Source organism: Centroberyx affinis, unplaced genomic scaffold (assembly GCF_046629955.1).
Source record: "Centroberyx affinis isolate AG114_WGS23_722 - 3 ecotype Tasmania unplaced genomic scaffold, CSIRO-AGI_Caff_v1 ptg001801l_1, whole genome shotgun sequence".
In the NCBI taxonomy this organism is placed as follows: domain Eukaryota; kingdom Metazoa; phylum Chordata; class Actinopteri; order Beryciformes; family Berycidae; genus Centroberyx; species Centroberyx affinis.
Window position 1 is genome coordinate 1 of NW_027280191.1, and position 17,781 is coordinate 17,781.

General features: G+C 41.8%; 1 protein-coding gene across 1 annotated transcript; it reads right to left on the reverse strand.

The window, feature by feature from the left end:
* Positions 1 to 1,018: 1,018 nt before the first annotated feature.
* On the reverse strand, positions 1,019 to 17,237 carry LOC139652461 (FACT complex subunit SPT16; the record flags this gene model as incomplete). Its single annotated transcript, XM_071529547.1, has 23 exons — positions 16,979 to 17,237; positions 15,611 to 15,703; positions 15,015 to 15,185; positions 13,834 to 13,986; positions 13,414 to 13,560; positions 12,201 to 12,352; positions 11,555 to 11,727; positions 10,734 to 10,824; positions 10,559 to 10,632; positions 10,112 to 10,224; positions 9,424 to 9,489; positions 8,825 to 8,923; positions 8,306 to 8,421; positions 7,686 to 7,839; positions 6,947 to 7,074; positions 5,928 to 6,190; positions 4,912 to 5,030; positions 4,139 to 4,377; positions 3,082 to 3,157; positions 2,539 to 2,708; positions 2,186 to 2,315; positions 1,800 to 1,926; positions 1,019 to 1,093 (listed from the first exon to the last, which is right to left on the reverse strand). Coding segments are annotated over exons 1-23 (2,995 nt in total), but the record flags the coding sequence as incomplete, so codon positions are not given.
* Between the last annotated feature and the right edge of the window lie 544 nt (positions 17,238 to 17,781).

Here is a 17,781-nt window from a genome sequence, read left to right on the forward strand (position 1 = left end):
TTTATGAAGTAAAAATACCAAACTTGTGCTGGTTATGCCAAGATTTGCTGCTTTTCTCCATTTCTTATCATAAAATTAATACTTTGGGTTTTTTTGGCTGCTGGTCAGACTAAGTAAGAAATTTACTTAAATTTAATTTAAAGACATCATTTTGGGCTCTGGCAACTTGTGATGGGCTTTTGTCATTTTTGGCATTTCATAGACTAAATAATTAATCAAAAAAACCAAAAACAGATTCATTGATAATGAAAATAATCGTTAGCTGCAGCCCAAGTTACCACTTTCTTTAAACAGCCAACGGACTTGCACTTGTATAGTTAAGTGCACAACCTCTACTGTCTTTGACGAAAGCCCTGTCCACATGGGATGCATTTGCAAGGGAAAATGAAATTTGCTGAAATGAACGATGCTCCGGATAAAACTGTTTGAGGTCATGATTTTACAATTTGTCACCGTCTGATTTAGCAAAGCAAAACCTGAAGTTTGTGCCAAAAATGCATTCAAAACTTTCCACTCTTGATTCCACTACTGCCTCAGCTTTCCATGACAGGAGGAAGATGGAAAAGCCATGAAAAAGAAAAAAATTGCAAAAATCTGCTGTCCAATATTTTTCATGGCTTTTCTCATGTTTTAATTGTAGCAGAGCCAAAACGGCAACAAGAGGAAGATGGAAACATCACATTAAAATCAAATTACTTCTGAAATTAAATTATTAGAGTTTGTTTTGCATGTGATTAGTATTATCAGAGGCTCCTTTGTCTTCACCAAAATACGGTAGGTAATTTGCACTGGAATGTTTACTTTACAATTTACAGACATGGTAAGTTCGTACAGGAATAAAACCACAGATGAACTCAAGTATTACAAATCCCTTCACATCCAGACCAGATCCTGTGCGAATTGGGCTAATGAGTTGAGGTTGTACACAGCCTCAACTGACTTTGTAAATGCACACAACACTGCAACATACAGTTTTCGATAATTTGATTTGAATCCTACGCCAGTTCCAGATACAGACCTTTCCTGGCTTCTTCCTCCAGCTCGTCCCAGTCTTTGCCGCTCTCCTCCTCGCTGCCCAGCGACGCACTGTAGTCTAACAGAACAAAACAACACACAGGAGACATTAGGAACTGTGTGTGTGTGTGTGTGTGTGTGTGTGTGTGTGTGTGTGTGTGTGTGTGTGTGTGTGTGTGTGTGTGTGTGTGTGTGTGTGTGAGAGCGCGAGCAAGAGAGGAGGTATTTGTGACACATCTGATAAGATACCAATCTCTCATTGAAAATGGACCAGAGGGGTTAAAATTCATTAAATAAATATACTCATAAATGGATCGGAAGTTCATCAAACAAACTGTAGCCAATACTCCAAAATTCGCCTGTGTTGGCTCCGATTCAGATACTTAATATATCGGATCTTGTGTCCCTAACTCTAAGAAACACAAGCACCCCTAGGAGACATTAGGGACTGTGCTTTAATGCTGAGTTGGGTCATATCTTAATTGCAAATACTTTTTTCTGGTTTGATACCAGATGGGTTGAGTTTTGCCACACTAGACAAAACATTACGTCCCAAAATATTTAGACAGTCACAGGCAAGTATTTGCAAGTCAGTTAGTATACTTCTCTCTTGATTGAGAACCTGACACCATGCGAATTGTCCTTTAGTAAACCCAGACTCGTCTAGGACTCAACCAGCGCTAAACAAATGCCAAGAAATATTACTATTCGACCCTGGTCTGGTTGATATGAGTGTGTGTCACAGCGTCAAATAGTAAAAAAAAAACAACTCTTCTGAGACGTACCAGAGTCCTCCGTCTCCGAGTCGTAGTCTTCGTCACTGTCTTCCTCTTCCTCCTCATCCTCTTCTGCAGAGGGGTTGAACGTCTCGTCCTCCATTTCTGACTCCGAGTCCTCCTCTGCACCCTCTCCCTGAGAGAGGATTACAGGCGGAGCAAGAGAGAGTGAGACAGATGTGATCACAAACACACAGCAATCCCTGCCAAGGTTCTTGGCAGGGAAGAAAATGTGAGATATTTTCCTTTTCCAACCCAAATCTGTTTCTAAGGCACAGTAACAAGCACAATAACTTTGAGCTCAATTAGTTAAAGAAATTGACAAAAACAAAAATTCTACAGTCTTTCCACCACTGTAGAAACCTGCAGTGGCGTGCCCGCTGTGCTGTGCCTACCTCACTCTCCGGGTCCAAGAAGGACCAGCCTCCCTGCTCGAAAAAGCCCTCTGGATCGTCAACAATGGTCTTCATGATCTTGGTCCAGTTCAGAGACTGGACTCCCTCTGTGTATTTGATGTCACAAGAACTGGAGGACAAAAAAGAAACCAGTATAGTACCCGAGTTCAGATTTGTAAAGCATAGAAACAAGAGCAGCAACAAATTACTTTGACACACTTTGTTGACCAGATTGATTAATTAGGGCAATTAACTCATTTAAATCCAAATAACTAATGTAGCAACCAAGTTAATTAACCAATTTACTAGACATGCATTCCCTTAGCCATGCCGTCATGTCCGTCGGGCCTTACTTGAGCCACTCCTTGATGGGGTCGAGCGAGTTGACGGGCACGGCGTTGATCATGGTGACCTTCTTGTTGTAGTCCTTGTAGACGATGACCACGTCGAAGTTCTTCAGGTGGAACTGCACACGCTCAAAGTGGACCAGCTCCACCTCGTCCAGAGTCACCACAAATGGCGGCTAGGGAGGGGGAGGGACCAACTTCCATGACTATTCCAAAACTATTACAAGGCATTTAGTGCAATTTCCATGAACATTATTTTCCAATGCCTATGTTGCATTGGCACTGCAATAACTTCTGGGCAGTTATGTAATCAGGAAATTCATAATTTTGTGTTAGTGCTCCTAAAAACTCTGACTAGATGTCCCAGCAGCTTGACATCAATCACTTTTTTAGATGTGTAACATTTTCCCCATAACTTTCCAGGCCTTTTCAAACTTCTGGAGGTTTCCAAGTTGAATCCTGTACATAAATGTCAGGTATAATGACTGGTAAATACTCAGTAGGCACTGTGCTGCAACAGTTAATAGATGATGCAGTGGAGTCACTCACCCATTCAGTAACATTGACAAGGGAACTGGATGTGGGTTGTAGGAGGCAGGTACTCCTGTAGGGGGCGCCCTGGAACCTGGAAACGAGATGCACAGCCAAATCAAACCTTCAGGGAATGCTTTTCACCAGTGTGGGAAATTAATGGGAGCCATTTGTCTAAATTTGTCTACTCTACCAGCAACTTCACCAGGTAATTTATAAGCAATTTATATATATTTTCTATATCGAGAGGCCAGCAAATTTTGGAAACTACAAACCATCATGGCCAGTTAATTAATAAGATAATTAATAAAGTAATTTTCCCCCATCCTATTTTTCACATCTCTTCCTCAGCGTTAACACCACCATTCCTCTTCGGCCTATAAAGTTAACTTTGAACTGTTATCACCTCCTTCACCCTCACATGATAGCCTCCCTTTTCTCCATTCATCTCAGCTGAGGTCTGCACCTCCTATAGGAAGACTAAATCAACATCACATCATAAGCCGCTTCTGACTGAACAGCCTTAGCCACGTCAGCGCAGATCCCCATATACACTGAGGGGTTTGGTATAAACTGCTAACAATTCTGCAATCAAAACCATGAGTCTGTTTGATTTAGTCAAACTATGTATGGTCATTAGAAAAACACTGAAAAAATACGAGGCCACGCACTGCACTGATCCCATGAACTAATTTATTTACCAACTTAATGTGACATTTCGAGCCATAATGCCTGTTAAGTCCATTAGTTCATGGTATCAGTGCAGTGTGTGGACTTTTTTCCAATGTCTTTTTCATTAATCCGGCACCTGTGTGGACTTGGATGTGTGCGCCTTCAGTTATTTTTACTTTAGAAAAATGTTAGAAATTGTTAAGTGTGAGAATCATTCCAAAAGTGCCGTTGATTCCAGCTCCGTATAAGCTCTTCTTTCCATCTTCTAATATAAGAAGGTGCCACCACAAATACACCTGTTCTTTCTCACTTCCCCCTCTTATCGCCAGCTGTATTCGTGTCTTTTAATGCGGCAGACTGTTTTATTAAAAAGCACTTTGTGAATGAAGCCGGTTCGACTCACCCCAGGTCTCTGAAGGGGACCTCGAACTCCAGCTCCTCTTTAGTCAGCGTCTCCACCTTCTCGATGAAGTTCTTGAAGGCGGACTTGAGCTTGTGCCTCATCTCCCGCTCCATCTGCTCGGCGTACAGGTCGTCGCGGTCGTGCATGTGTTGATGCTTGCCCAAGTCCGTGGTGATCTCCCCGACCTCCGTGTAGAACTGGACGTCCGTGTGCCGCTTCTTACCGAACATGATGGCGTTCTGGACCGGAGAGTAGGGGCCAAAAATTAAATATTCACCAGTTGAAAAACAAACAAAAAAACGCGACACTAACATCTTGGAAAAAAAAAAAAATAGACCGCTGACATTCAAGTTAAACTGGTTCTGGAAGAATCTTTACGCTATTTCACATTAAAAGCCAAAACAATTAACATTTTTGAGGAAGGATTATCTTTATCATTCTTCATCCACTCATTTATCTTTTTGGACTACTAACTGATGAATTCAAGTAAAATGTTCTTTGTAAAAATGTTTACAGGTACAAGCTCACCACCAGTCGTTCATTTTTTTTTCTTAATTGTCTCTTCCATTTTTATTTTGATGTCAATCTTACATAAAATGGCTTCTTTTGGGGTTTTTTATTTGATTCGTATCGTATTCAAATAAATGAATGTTCACAAAATGAATGAGCAAAAGGGAAAGTTAAATGAGATCCTGTGTGTTTGTAACATGTACTGTAGCAGGCTTTTTTGTTTTTATTTTTACGACAGATGGACTGCCAAACCAAACACGCACCTTGAGGTGGAAGTGCAGTACGATGATCATCTCCCCGTCGCACGGCTGGAAGATGGAGTGTTTGATGTTGTTGTAGAGAATGTCCACTTTGTCACCGCGGACCGACGTGAAGCGGAAACCTGGCCGGTGAGACGAGAGAGAGAGAGAGAGAGAGCTTTCAGTATTTGCGGTTAATAAAAATAGTATCAAGTTTCTGGAATCTCATCCCACCCTTAGCTCTTCGTTAAGTTGGATTTGTAAACTCATAACTTCTCATTCCCTCTACCAGGCTGAAATCTCTTTTTACTTGAACTGGCTGATTAAAATAAAGCTTACAAATTCTCTTGCCCTATCCCTGCTTCATTTTAATCTCTCCTAACCCTTCCATGTTGGTTTCCAACTCCCCCAAATCTCTACAACCTTTTCCTTTCACAATACTCCTCCACTTGCTCTGTCTATCTCCTACCCATCCCTCCTTCCCCCCCAAACTCTACCAAGGGTTTCATATGCAAGCATGAAACCCTGTTAAATATCTCTACCAGTTTCACACAAAAGGGGCCGAGAAAGCAAAGGAAACGGATGACCAATCAGAATGGTGCCCAGGAGCTTCTGTAGCCTGTTGGCAGGAATGCAAACACATCCCTCCCTTGAACCAACTCCTGTAAACGGCTTCTGTAAAGGCTTCGCCTCTGTATGATGTTAGCAAAAAATTGAGCATGACAGTGCCTAAAACTGACATCTCCATTTTAATAGACTCAACTGGAATTTTCTTCTGCCCACTGGGAAGTTTAATATAGCGGCAAATATGAGTGCAGAAGTCTCGCAGTCAACCAGGAAGCACTGACTGTGAGAAAAAGCGGTATTTCCCAGACCCAAAGCGCGATTTGGGGAAAATGGTGGATCTGGCCTTGCGAGACTATCCTTCCCCTTGCTTCATTCATTAGTGGGGACTGTTCTGCAGCTGACCTCTGACCTCCCTGTGGAATGGGAGGCAAACTGAAAAGAGAAGCATCACATCAGCATTTCTCCTCCCTCACCATTGGTGTGTGCCTCCAACGAGCCCTGCATCCTCTTCTGGGCGATGTTGGGTCTGATGTAGAGGTCTTTGAGCTTGGGGTTGCTGCGGTTGAGGTTGATGACCAGCGAGTCTTGCTTGACGATGCCCTCCTTCTCCTTCTCCTCCGCCTCCCGCGTCTTGTAGCGCTTCTGTACCTCCTTGATGATGCGGAAGGCGTTCTGCAGGTTGGTGGAGGGCACCGACGGGTCGCCGGGGGCCTTCAGGTTCGACGCCCGGTACGTGCTGAAAGGGAGGGGGGGGGGGTTGACGGAGTTGTAAATCACGAGTGTGTGATCACGAGTCAGATAAGGAGATGGAATGGACTCAACAGTTTACATGCTTCGGGGGTGATTGCAGGCTTCAACAAGTTAAAACTTGGACCATTTAATGCCAGTTAGAATCAAACAGTGGTTTTCAGTCATGTGCCATCATGACCCAAGAGTCTGCATTTTTTCATTCCAACCAAAACACCACAGCAGCTAATTTCACTCATTAGTTCCGTTCTCCCTGGTTGCAGCTGTGTTAATCAGTGAAATCACCTGCAGACTCTTAGGTCGCAATGGCACAGGATTGAAAACAGCTGGAATAATAATAAAAAATAAAAAGTCCAAGTACACTTGCAAAGTTTTAAAAACCCCCACCTCTGAATCATTTTGAAAGAATTTTTTCTACTATCCCGGTTGGGCCAGTAGGTCAGAGTTCTACTTGCCCCCAAAATATTTCCATTAGACCAGCAGGCAGAAATAAAAATGGCCAATTTTCTAACTTCTAAGTAATTTATTACTATAAAATGTATGACACCAGCAAAATTACTGAAAAATAAACAATATAATTGGTCATGAAAAAAGTGAAATTTATGAGCTTTGACAACTCTAACACTCCACAGTATAAACTGTCCCTTATTGCACTACTACTGTATTCAAGGATAAGCCTCCATTCTCCATCAGTCTTGCCAATACATTAAATCTGATCTGATGTAGAGCTGTCACATTCACTCACATTTCTTTGACGAAGGTGGCGTCGGGGTTGGGGAAGATGTTTCCCTCGTGGCGTCCCAGCGAGCTGCCGGGGACGTAGAAGTTGATCCTCAGGTAGGTGTAGTCTCCCTCTACAGACATACTGATGTTCTGCACAGGAGAAGAAAAAGAGGAAATGCAAAGAGAAACGTAGAAATAGAGAAAATGAAAGAAAAAAGAAAAAGAGGTTAATGAATATATTAAACTATAGGGACAAAAAAACCCTAGGATGTAAATATGTGCATGGGTTAGGTTAAGGTTGTAAATCGGCTATTATCAATAACTTCCACTGCACTGATGAAGAGAATTAACTACAAAAGAAAATTTGGGAGACACTGGAAAACTTTGTAAAAAGGCAGAAGTAAAAATTAAGCAGACAAGGAAACGTTTAAAAAAGTAGATTTTATTGTTTTGGTAGTTGATGCCTTACTCGCTCTCATTGCATAATACAGTTAATCAGTTTGCTTTTATTTATGTGGTTTTGATGGTATTTTGCCTTTATACATTGTTGCATGCGGTTTGTCTGCAGTTTTTATGTTTTATATGCTGATTAACAGAGATTAATGCTGCTTTCTTAGCCAGGTCTTCCTCAGAAAAGAGAAAGTTAATCTCAGGGGGACTACGTGGACACACAAATCAACAGATTAACTTCTAACTGGTGCTAAGTAACTGGGATCCAGTTAAGGCTGCGACTGCGAAAGGAACATCAGATAGGAGTGTACCTTGATGGTGGCGATGTGGAAAGGTGTGGCAATGCCAAAGACGGGCATGACGACGGTCTCGTACTTCTTGTCGATGAAGATCTTCATGTCCCTGATGTCTTTTTCTCTGGGCATCTGCGACATGTTCTTATAGGAAACGTTGGATTTTCTGGCCCTGGGGCGGAGGGAGGGAGAGATGGAGAGAAAGTAATTAACGATCAGATTCTTAATTACATGTGGGAAGACAAGGCTCTGTCGCTTACCGCACGCTTCATGTTTCATTTATTAAATGCTTGGGCACGTATTTTATCATTTACATATATAGAAATATTGATACCAACAGTATTTGCCAAGGATCCTCAGCATTTGTTTTAACCTGCCTTACAGTATAAGGAGAGGTGGAGTTTACCAAATCAGGATGATTCAGATAACCCTAACCCAAAGTAAATTAACTTTCAAATACTTTAATGTGACCTTTTTTTTTGCTCTTGATGTACCGCACCAAAACAACAAAGCTGGGATACTACATCTAGGAACCGTTATCAAATTTCTATGAACCCCAATTTCTCATTTCATAATTTCTACTCCCCTCTCCCTCCCTTTTACTCCTCCACCTGCCCCTTCTCTCCTCCACCACTCACTTCTGGATCTGCTGCTCTCCTTTCTGCTCCGTCAGACGGCGCTTGGCGTCTTCGTTCACCTGATTGGCCAGCTCCTTTTGATGAGCCCGCCTCTTTTCCTCCGCTGTCATCTCATTCTGAACAATTAAAAAAAAACACGTGTTGGATTCGCAAGATTTTAAAAAGGTTGAAACACACTACATGGATACCCAATACACACATGTATTACACAGCTGTAGATGGACAGACAAACACACACATAACTCACACAAACAAACAGAAACTAATTATTTTTCCACCGGCTGGTTGATTCCAAGTCTTTCCAGCCATTTTCACAACTGTCCCAGTTTTGCCAACTAGATTTTGAGAGAGGAAACGATCTCCCAAACAATATTTACCTGTCAAAGTGGCTGGCAGAATAAACAAACACTGACGGCCACACTCTTAATTTATCAACATTTGGATTGATGGTCGATATTCCTTTACCGCTCTGACAAAAGAGGTACATAAACACACACACACACACACACACTCTCTTACCCTGGTTCTGTCTGCCAGCAGAGCTGCACCACGCGCTCCCTTGCCCAGTAGCTCCTCAGCGTCATCTGCATCTTCCTCTTCATCCTCCTCATCATCATTCTGCAAAAACACCACACACAATAAGTTTCAGTAATTTCATGTTAAGCCAGTTGAACCATGTTCATAAGCCGAAATGACCATGACGATTGAATTTTTAAACTTTAAAAACATGTTAATCATAAATAAAATTGAAGACGCCACAATTAATTCAGATGCTTTTCCCCCTGTTGTGGGCCTCATGATGTAAAGATGACATGGTAGGTTAGACGAAATACTGTAAATATTGTAAAAAAGGACATAAATAAATCAACATGAAACCACTAAAGTGCGGCCATTAGGACATGAGTATTCTAGTTATTTGAAAGGTGAAAAGAACCAAGCAACCCAAAGACAACACACTTCGGTTGTTTGAAGTGATTAAAGCGATAAAAAAAAATAAAAAAAAAAAATACATGCAATATGATGATAAAAACCAGAGAAAGAAGAGAGACAGACCAGTAAATGAACAGAAGCAGCAAACAAAGACAAGAAAAATTTAAATGCCAAGCAAAGACAGTTACCTTCAGGAATATTCCCACATTCTTGATCTTCTTCTTGACTGGTGTGAGTATCGTGGCAGCTTCCTCCTGTTACAAAAACACAGAAATTTCAGGTTTGTTATTAATATGTTTGGGTGTCTACACCGCACCATTTCCAGTAATGCATTGCCTCAAGACTTTTGAAGATCTGGGCGTTGTGGCTTTGACTATTGGACTCCGTACTACAGTTTCTCGCACTGTTGCACTCATTTAAAGAGACACTGGATAGGAGCCTGAAATGTAAAATTATATTCTGGACTTGTTTGGGGAAATTCAAGGACATAAAATTGGCATGTTTTCCCATTTTTTTATTCAATATCTTGTCAGTTCAGTTTTAAAATGTCTGATTTCACCAGGACTTCTTGACTTCTGCTCCCATATGAACAAAAATATACATCTCTTGGTTTTCCTCGGGATGTGAAGTGTTGATACCAGAGAGCTGAGGCGTATTGATGATTTAATAAAAAAAAAAAAAATCAAATACTTTTAGGCCATCCACTAATTTTTTTCTCAAATTCTCAAACTTTCAAGGACTTTCAAGGCCCCTGGGAACCCTGATCACAACACAATGTCAGGGAAATCCTTTTTTTAACCACGCAAAAACATACTTCAACATACATTCATTCATTCAGTCACACCTGGGAGCCTCGGCAGTAAACGTGCATCTCACCTCATTGATCTGTACCGTGTCTCCGATGAACAGGGCGTATTTTTTCTGCTCCTCCTTCTTCCCCTCTTTGTTCACCAGGTCAGCAAAGCCCAGACTGATACTCAACACCATGCCTGGTAGAGAGACACACACACTTTAACTCTGGTTATGATTATTGTTCATCTTTAGAGATTTATAGATTGTGGTTCTGCAAAAGCAAATCTTGAAATTTCCCCAAGATATTCTTTCATAAAATTGAAATTATCTTCACAACATTTAGGCAAACTTCTACTTTTACACCAACAACCTAAATGTCAATTTTGGCATTTGAATGAGTTAAATTTGAATTCCCCTTTATCAGCATAATGCAAGTACAAACAGCATTGTAGAACACAATACTGAATGTTATTTGTAACGTAATGTCGCCAACAAGCCTATGCAACGTCAAATAAATGATTATGTTCTCACCTTTTTTCAATTTGTACTGGTTTTTACCGTTCAAAACCAAGGAGCCTTCTCTGAACTCAATTCCCATGGCAAAACTACAAAAAGGACAAAGCAAAATGAAGATATGAGACAAGAGAGTGTGGATGTGAATGTGTGTGTGAGTACAAAGAGTAGAGGGTGTGTGTGTGCATTTTACCCAAGGTTCTTGGTGAGTTTGGCTGCAAGGTCTGACTTCTCCTTCTTAACGTACTCCAGAACAGCGGTGTAGGCGTCACAGATCTTTACTCCTGTGAATGAGACAGAAACTGGTTACACACACACATATATAAATAGGTTCAAGATGGTTTAAGGGTATTTGGAGAAGTAATATGCAAAATCCTCGTTTTTATTTTGATGACATCTTTGTTGCTAAGCGCTCATTGCTGTGGTGTTTCTGCACTGTTCTTGAGTTTCAGGTGTCGCTCTTTTCTTTGTCTGTTCAGCCATCGCTGCTCATGCCAACCACTCAGTTCTTCTTCTATTTATTCCAATCAAACTGGTGCCGCTACAAAAACAAAACGCATCACTTCCTGTCCACCAGAGGATTTTTCCCGGGAAAGAGCTACCAGACACCGGGTGTTCAGAATAGCAACTTCAAAGCTTTCATGAACTGAGTAGGTTCAATCACTGTTGTGTTATATCAATCGACAATAGAGTAGCAAAATTGATTTTTATTTATATAAAATGTCACTCATTATCGCTTTAGAAAGACATAAAAATGCTGGCCTCTGCTGCAAAGCCTGGCTCCCCATTAATGCCAAGACTGAACAGAATTTTGCTAGATGTTTGGCCTTATTTGGACGCAAAATGTAAGCCTCTGACATCCCTCTTGACAGCTTTGGAACGGGTTTAAAAACATACAGCATCTTTTGATACGAGTAGCTGAACACACACACACCACCCCCACACTCTCATTTTTGCCATCCGAGCGTCAACAAAAGCCAACGCTCCCACTCCCAGCGACGCGCCTGAACCCACCGTGTTTGAGCTGTTTGAGCAGCTCCTCTTCCACCTGCAGCAGGAAGTTGTAGTTGTCCTGCATCTCCTGCGGGGGGTCGACCATCAGGGTGCGCACCAGGTTGGAGCAGTAGGACTTGTAGCGGATCCCCATGGCACACGTGATGGCACCGAAGTGCATGTGGTTCTTATCGCTGGTGTAGAGATGGGATATGGTCAGTTAAATTAATGATCAAAAGAAACTGAAATTTTCCTCTGGTTGTACCAATTTTTAGTAAAATATGACACCAGCATCGGGCAGCAGGAACACATCGTGATTAGGGATCGATTTAGTCAGTTGCAGGTGTGGGGCGAATTCAGTCGATTCAAAATATAAACAGAAACTGCAAAACATTTGGTAACGACTGAACATTCAATCTCAGTTTTATCTTATGAGAAAATCTCACGTCAAAAAGGTTTAACATTTGAATTCAAGTTTAAAATTCAAATGGTTAATTGACTGAACTGAAAGTAGGTTTCACTGCAGGTTTGTTGTATGAACACAAGGGCAAAAGCAACAATGTTAACTATATTTAAATAGCATTTTCTCTGTAAATAACCAACAGCTTTCACATTAACCAAAGGGGATCAAAACATCACACGCCATCTCAACAAAGATGAGGACTACCTGACGACGCTGAACTTGAGGCTGTAGTTTCCCCCGCTCTGGATGATGGGGGGGTAACACATCTCCACCGTGGACGGGTCCGCACCACCCAGGTACTTCTTCTCCTCTATCGCCTTCTCCACCGACTCCGCCAGCTTACTGTGGCGCACTTTCTGTTAGGTGGGGGAAGAAGGGACGGGAATATTAGGGAGAGGGATTTACACTTGAAGGGTTCAATTCAAACATGCACTATATCCATTTTGTTAAAAGAAAAAAAAAATGCTACCCCATATTCACTGCTCAATATTTCAAAAATGCTGATTATATCTAATATGTTGCCATTTGCAAGCACAGGTAATATCAATTATAATCCATTGTGTTTTACTTTCATGACAGCAATAATGCGGTGAGAGTAGGCAGTGCATTTTTAAAATGGCTGACATCTCATTTTGAAATTAAGCTCAATTTATTGCACCTGTTAATTGCTGGAAGCAAAGTGATGCAGGTTTAGATGTGACATAAGACACATTTTTCATAATTAACTATTTGATGCCGTCATTTATCATCCACACAACCTGGAGGATTGGTTCAGTCATTTCAGGTATGTGCACTGCCTCTCTGATTTCTTACTAAAACTCACAAAATCATGTCCCATCAATATTCAAACCCAGTTTTATACTTTGGCATGACTGACATCGCCAAGGACAATCCATGATGTGCGATGTAAATATCCAGTGTAGGGCTAGACTGATATATCGGTTTGCCGATACTGAGCCTTTATTAAATATCGGGCCAGTCAACGTCATCCACCTCCATAGCTACATAAAGTCAAAAAATGAAATGTAATGAAAATGATCTTTGTAGGTTCTATTTTTTGATGGGTTAGTAGTGTTTTCTGTCTGTGTTTTCTAAATTAATTCTTCATCCTTTTAAAAACGCAGTAATGTATGCCTGAGTTTCCCCTACCATTGAATAGGTGGGGGTCACCCTTTGAACGCAAAAAAAATAAAATTCTATTTTTTAAATTAGTCTGGGTTTCAGTGGAGAGTTTTAGTGTCCCACCATGGCCTAAATGCTGTTTCAGAGGCTTTTCCACCCTGACAAGAATACATTTCTGGGGGAAAAAAAAACACTGCAAAATTTAAGATATAGAATTGTGATGCAAAATATCGCCTACCAGCAGTTTCAACAACCTGTACTGGCTGAACCCTCATCCAGTGTTCCTCCTCCTCACCTCGTCTGCGTCCACGATCTCCATGACTCGCTCCTTGAAGAACTTGGAGTAGACCTCGCTGGTGACGGCCGCCGCCTTCTTCATCAGCGCCAGCTCCCCGTCCTCCTTCACCGCCATCGTGTAGGCGACCACCGCACTGATGTCCACCTGGAGGGGGGGTGGGGAGACGGGGCAGAAGGGAAGGGAGTGGGGAGGGATGGAAGAAGTAATGGAGGGACGGGGGAATAAAGCGTGATTCTCCAATTCTTCAACGTCCGACATTCTCCAGGTTTTATGAATGAATGCACAATCATCATCATCATCATGTGAATTAGGGCTGCGTTAGATTGATCGCCACATCAAATCGATTACCATAATAATCGTTAGTTGTAGCCCTAATGTCAACTGCGGGTTTAATTTACATTCTGAATTGCGTCTTACCTTCTCCAGCCCCTCGGCGGTGATGGTGTCGTTCCAGCTCTTCATGTACTCCCCGGGGAACTTGTCCTTGCTGAAGACTCCCACCGTTTTCCCTTCTTTGCTGCCTCTGATGGCCTCAATCATCTTGTCAAAGTTGGCCTTGTTGCTTTCGTTCTGAGAGACACGTGACAAGAGGCAGCAGCAGTGTGAGTGTCGGTTTCTTTCAAGAGTCCGATTCACTTTATTGGCCGTTTAAAACAAATGCACAGAAACCCATCTTGGCAGCATCGGTACGTAGTAACACAGTACATACGTACATGGTGAAAGGACAAGTCCTTGCATATAGCGCAAAACACACAATAAACTGAATATATATAATTACTATGCAAAGGTAGCGCAAAGACAAATTCAGATTTCCAAGTTGCAGGCATAGCAGATTTAAAAACCTATTCCTACAGCCATTAGAATATTAAATAGTTAATAGTGCATGCACTTTATGCCTATAATCATAAACCAGAGATCTTATTGACCATTGACCACAATTAATACTGTATATACTAGGGCTACACAATTTATGTCTAAAATAATAATCCTGATTGTTTTACAAAATAGCATAATCACAATGACTCGTCTTGATGATTTGATACATTTATTTTATGTCAATTGTTGCGGCAATTAAATGTTTCCAGATTGCCAAAAAGGCCAATAATCTACAGTTACTAATTGTGGAAACTTAAAATTGTGATATAAGATTATACACAATTTATTTTGCAGCCCTAGTACAGTTTGTGTGGATTGTCATGGCATGTGGATGGTGTGTTTCAAATGTCTATGATGTGTCAACGTTCAGCATGGAGCGAGTTTATGCATGCACACCCAAAATAAGGATGAGGTGCTGGATACAAAAAGTGATGAAGACAAAGGAACAGAAGATGGATATCTGCACTCTGGATTGATGCTCCCATGGCGTTTGATTCAGCAACATTCACCCAGTCCGCCTGACGAAGACAAGCTGGGGTCACAATGTTGCTGAATGAACCACTGAGGGAGAAGCATCAAATCTTACTTACGTGACCGAAACACAGTTGAATAAATTCAAATGAACCGCTAGATTGAGGAAGTAGGTGTGGCTGATTGAAGTGTGTGCTTATTTGGCCTATCTCACATTTCTCTGTGTGCTTCAGTATCTTCACATCTCTTACCTTTTCTCTGGTGAGCAGGGTGATGGGCGGGACGCCGTTGGCATTCTCGTTGCCTTTGGTGATGGCCACCTGTTTGAGGAACTCCACCTTCTTCTTGCTGGCCAGGAAGATGATCTTGGTGTCGCAGAACACCATGATGGTGTCTGTCAACTCGTAGCCAAATAGCCAGGTCTGAGGACAATTCACAAGATAAGACAAAAAAGATTATAGTAAATGTAATGAACTGATTTGAGAAACAAGACAGAAATATGAGCCTTTGATTCAGATCTGGGTGATCTCCTGCATCTGGGTGTATAGTTTAATATAGAAATCTAACACTAACTCATGGCCACAGAGTCAGGTTTATGAATCAGACAGACAGACAAAGAGGGAGAGACTTGCCTACACCCATCTACACAGTGCAAGTACATAGAGATGACATTCAAATCTCTGAAACACATCATCTATCAATTAGTTTAAGATTCTGGTCCGTTTCTACTGCGCGACTGCCGTTCCCTGCCTTCTTCCTGATCATATCATCCATTCCCTGAACATAAGGCCTGTGCTTGGCATCCTGAGTGATATAATCACACAGCTCCGGCTGCGATATGCTGTACCTGTAAGGCTGTGGATTTGGCATACACGATTTCCTCGTCCACTCCAACAGACACCACAATGGCATCCACTTTGCCGAACTCATCCTCTGCTTTCTGTGGAAACAAAGAATGGGGAAAGAAGAAATTTAGATTACGATTAACTCGCAATTGAATGCTATGCGTATATGGGCAAATTACAAGAACATAGTTATTTTTCTACTAGATCTATAGTAGTTTATTGGGGGGGGGGAATGACAGATAAGGACTGCTAGTTTCAGTTTGTCACATTGCTGATCCTGAGGAAGGCAGGTGGCTAGTTGTGTGTTATAAGTCAGTTCTCAGAGTTAGCCATCAGTGATGGGTGTATAAAACTCATCCTGTCACCAGCAACATCAGCACCTGATGCTGGATTAACCTGCAGCACATCAGGGCGTCTGCAAGTTTCATTAAGTTGGATTTGACACGTTTTAAATACCAGTAAGAATGAAATATAACACCAATTCCACATGAAAGTGGAAACAACTGTAGACTTATTAGAACATAGCTCTGCGTGACTGGGCTGAATTATCAGCGGAAAAAAGCACCAAGAAACAACATTTTAAGACTTCTAAAACTGAAGTTAAGACTTACAAAGCTATATCCCTTTCAAAACATGTTGTGGCCCCGAGTTTAGATCATGTAATTTGAACTATTTAAAGATTTTTCAGCACCTGCAGACACTCTGCACATGTAGTAGGATGCTGGCGTTATTAGGAGGCTAGCCAGCTTGCTAGTTGCTACTAAGCAAGTAGAAAGTGGCAGCAAACAGCCCGATAATAAGCGGGTTATACAGCATGCCCAGAAATCCAGATGTGTACCTGGCAAATTGTATTTCTATGGGTACTTACTTACGACTTATTCGTTTGTAACAAAACTAGGAGACGTTGCTTTACTACACAATTAGCTACTTGGCTAGTAAGTTAGCTTTGTAGTAAACTAGCTAGCAGCTAGCTAACGCGGTGGATGAGATAAGGCTGCTTGGTCCTGTGTGCTAACATGAGGTAGCTGATTGACTACTGAATTTAGCGAGCTAGCTGTCTAGCTACAACGATAGCGGTGTTATGAAATGCAAAATGTATTCTTTAGAAACACCTTCAGTGTAAATGGCGTTTTCGTGCAAATGCTGAACAAAAAAACAGCCAGTCTGAGTGTGTGAACCGAGGCCTTCCGCTCATTGTCGGAGCTGGATACAGCCTGGAAACATCACCACTCATGCTGAAAACAAAGTCAACACGCACGTCAAAAAAAACGCGGCTAGCGGCCAGCATCCTCCAGCCACTTTCTGCACGTTTTTAGCAAAAAACAGCAGACGTCTTTCCTCGGTTACACGCTTTATATCGCCCCCTTTACCTTCCAGTTGCCGTATAATCGCTTGATCCGGCGGTAGTATGCTTCCTTGTCCAAGTTTACCGCCATAGCGAGTCCTCTGCACCTTCAAACTCCAGCTCCCGGCTTCACAGCAGGCCGGATGAGTGTCAACTACCGCTCTTGTTTCCACGCCTTGGCTCGAGACGCCGCTGCGAGATGCTGTTTCCCTTCGAATTTCACTATAAAGGCCTCTCTGCTCGCGCGGACATATAAAACATGTAAACAAACAAAGCACGCAATAAACCGACGCCTAAGTTAAAATTCGCACATTAATTAAAAGGTAATATAATATAATTTATCATGTATAAACAACACGCTTGTTTTTTTCCCCCCGCACGCTGCCACCCTCAAACCAATCTGTTATAATTAATTCCTCCGTTTCTCCCCCTCCTTCCTTCCTTCCTTCCTTCCTTCCTTCTATGCTTTTCTCCCTCCCTCCCCCTTCGTGTCTTCACATATCAGCCCGCTCTGCTGCACCAGCATAGGGCCTATTTTCTAATTATATATATATATATATTTATATAAAAAAAAACATGCAATTATATGTATATAATATGCCTCCTGTCGGTTTTGGTTGTTGACATATTGTACAAAAAATAGAAGCAGAATAAGGATCTAAATACGTGGTTAAATAATTTCCGCCTTTCTTTAAAAAATTGTGATTAGTTGATTATGTTTGTGGCGCATGTAATGCATTTATGGCACTGCGTCGCGAAACAGCGCCTCCTGCCTCGTTGACCATGCTGCTTTTTCCCGCCACGGCGGATTTTCCCGCCATCGTCATC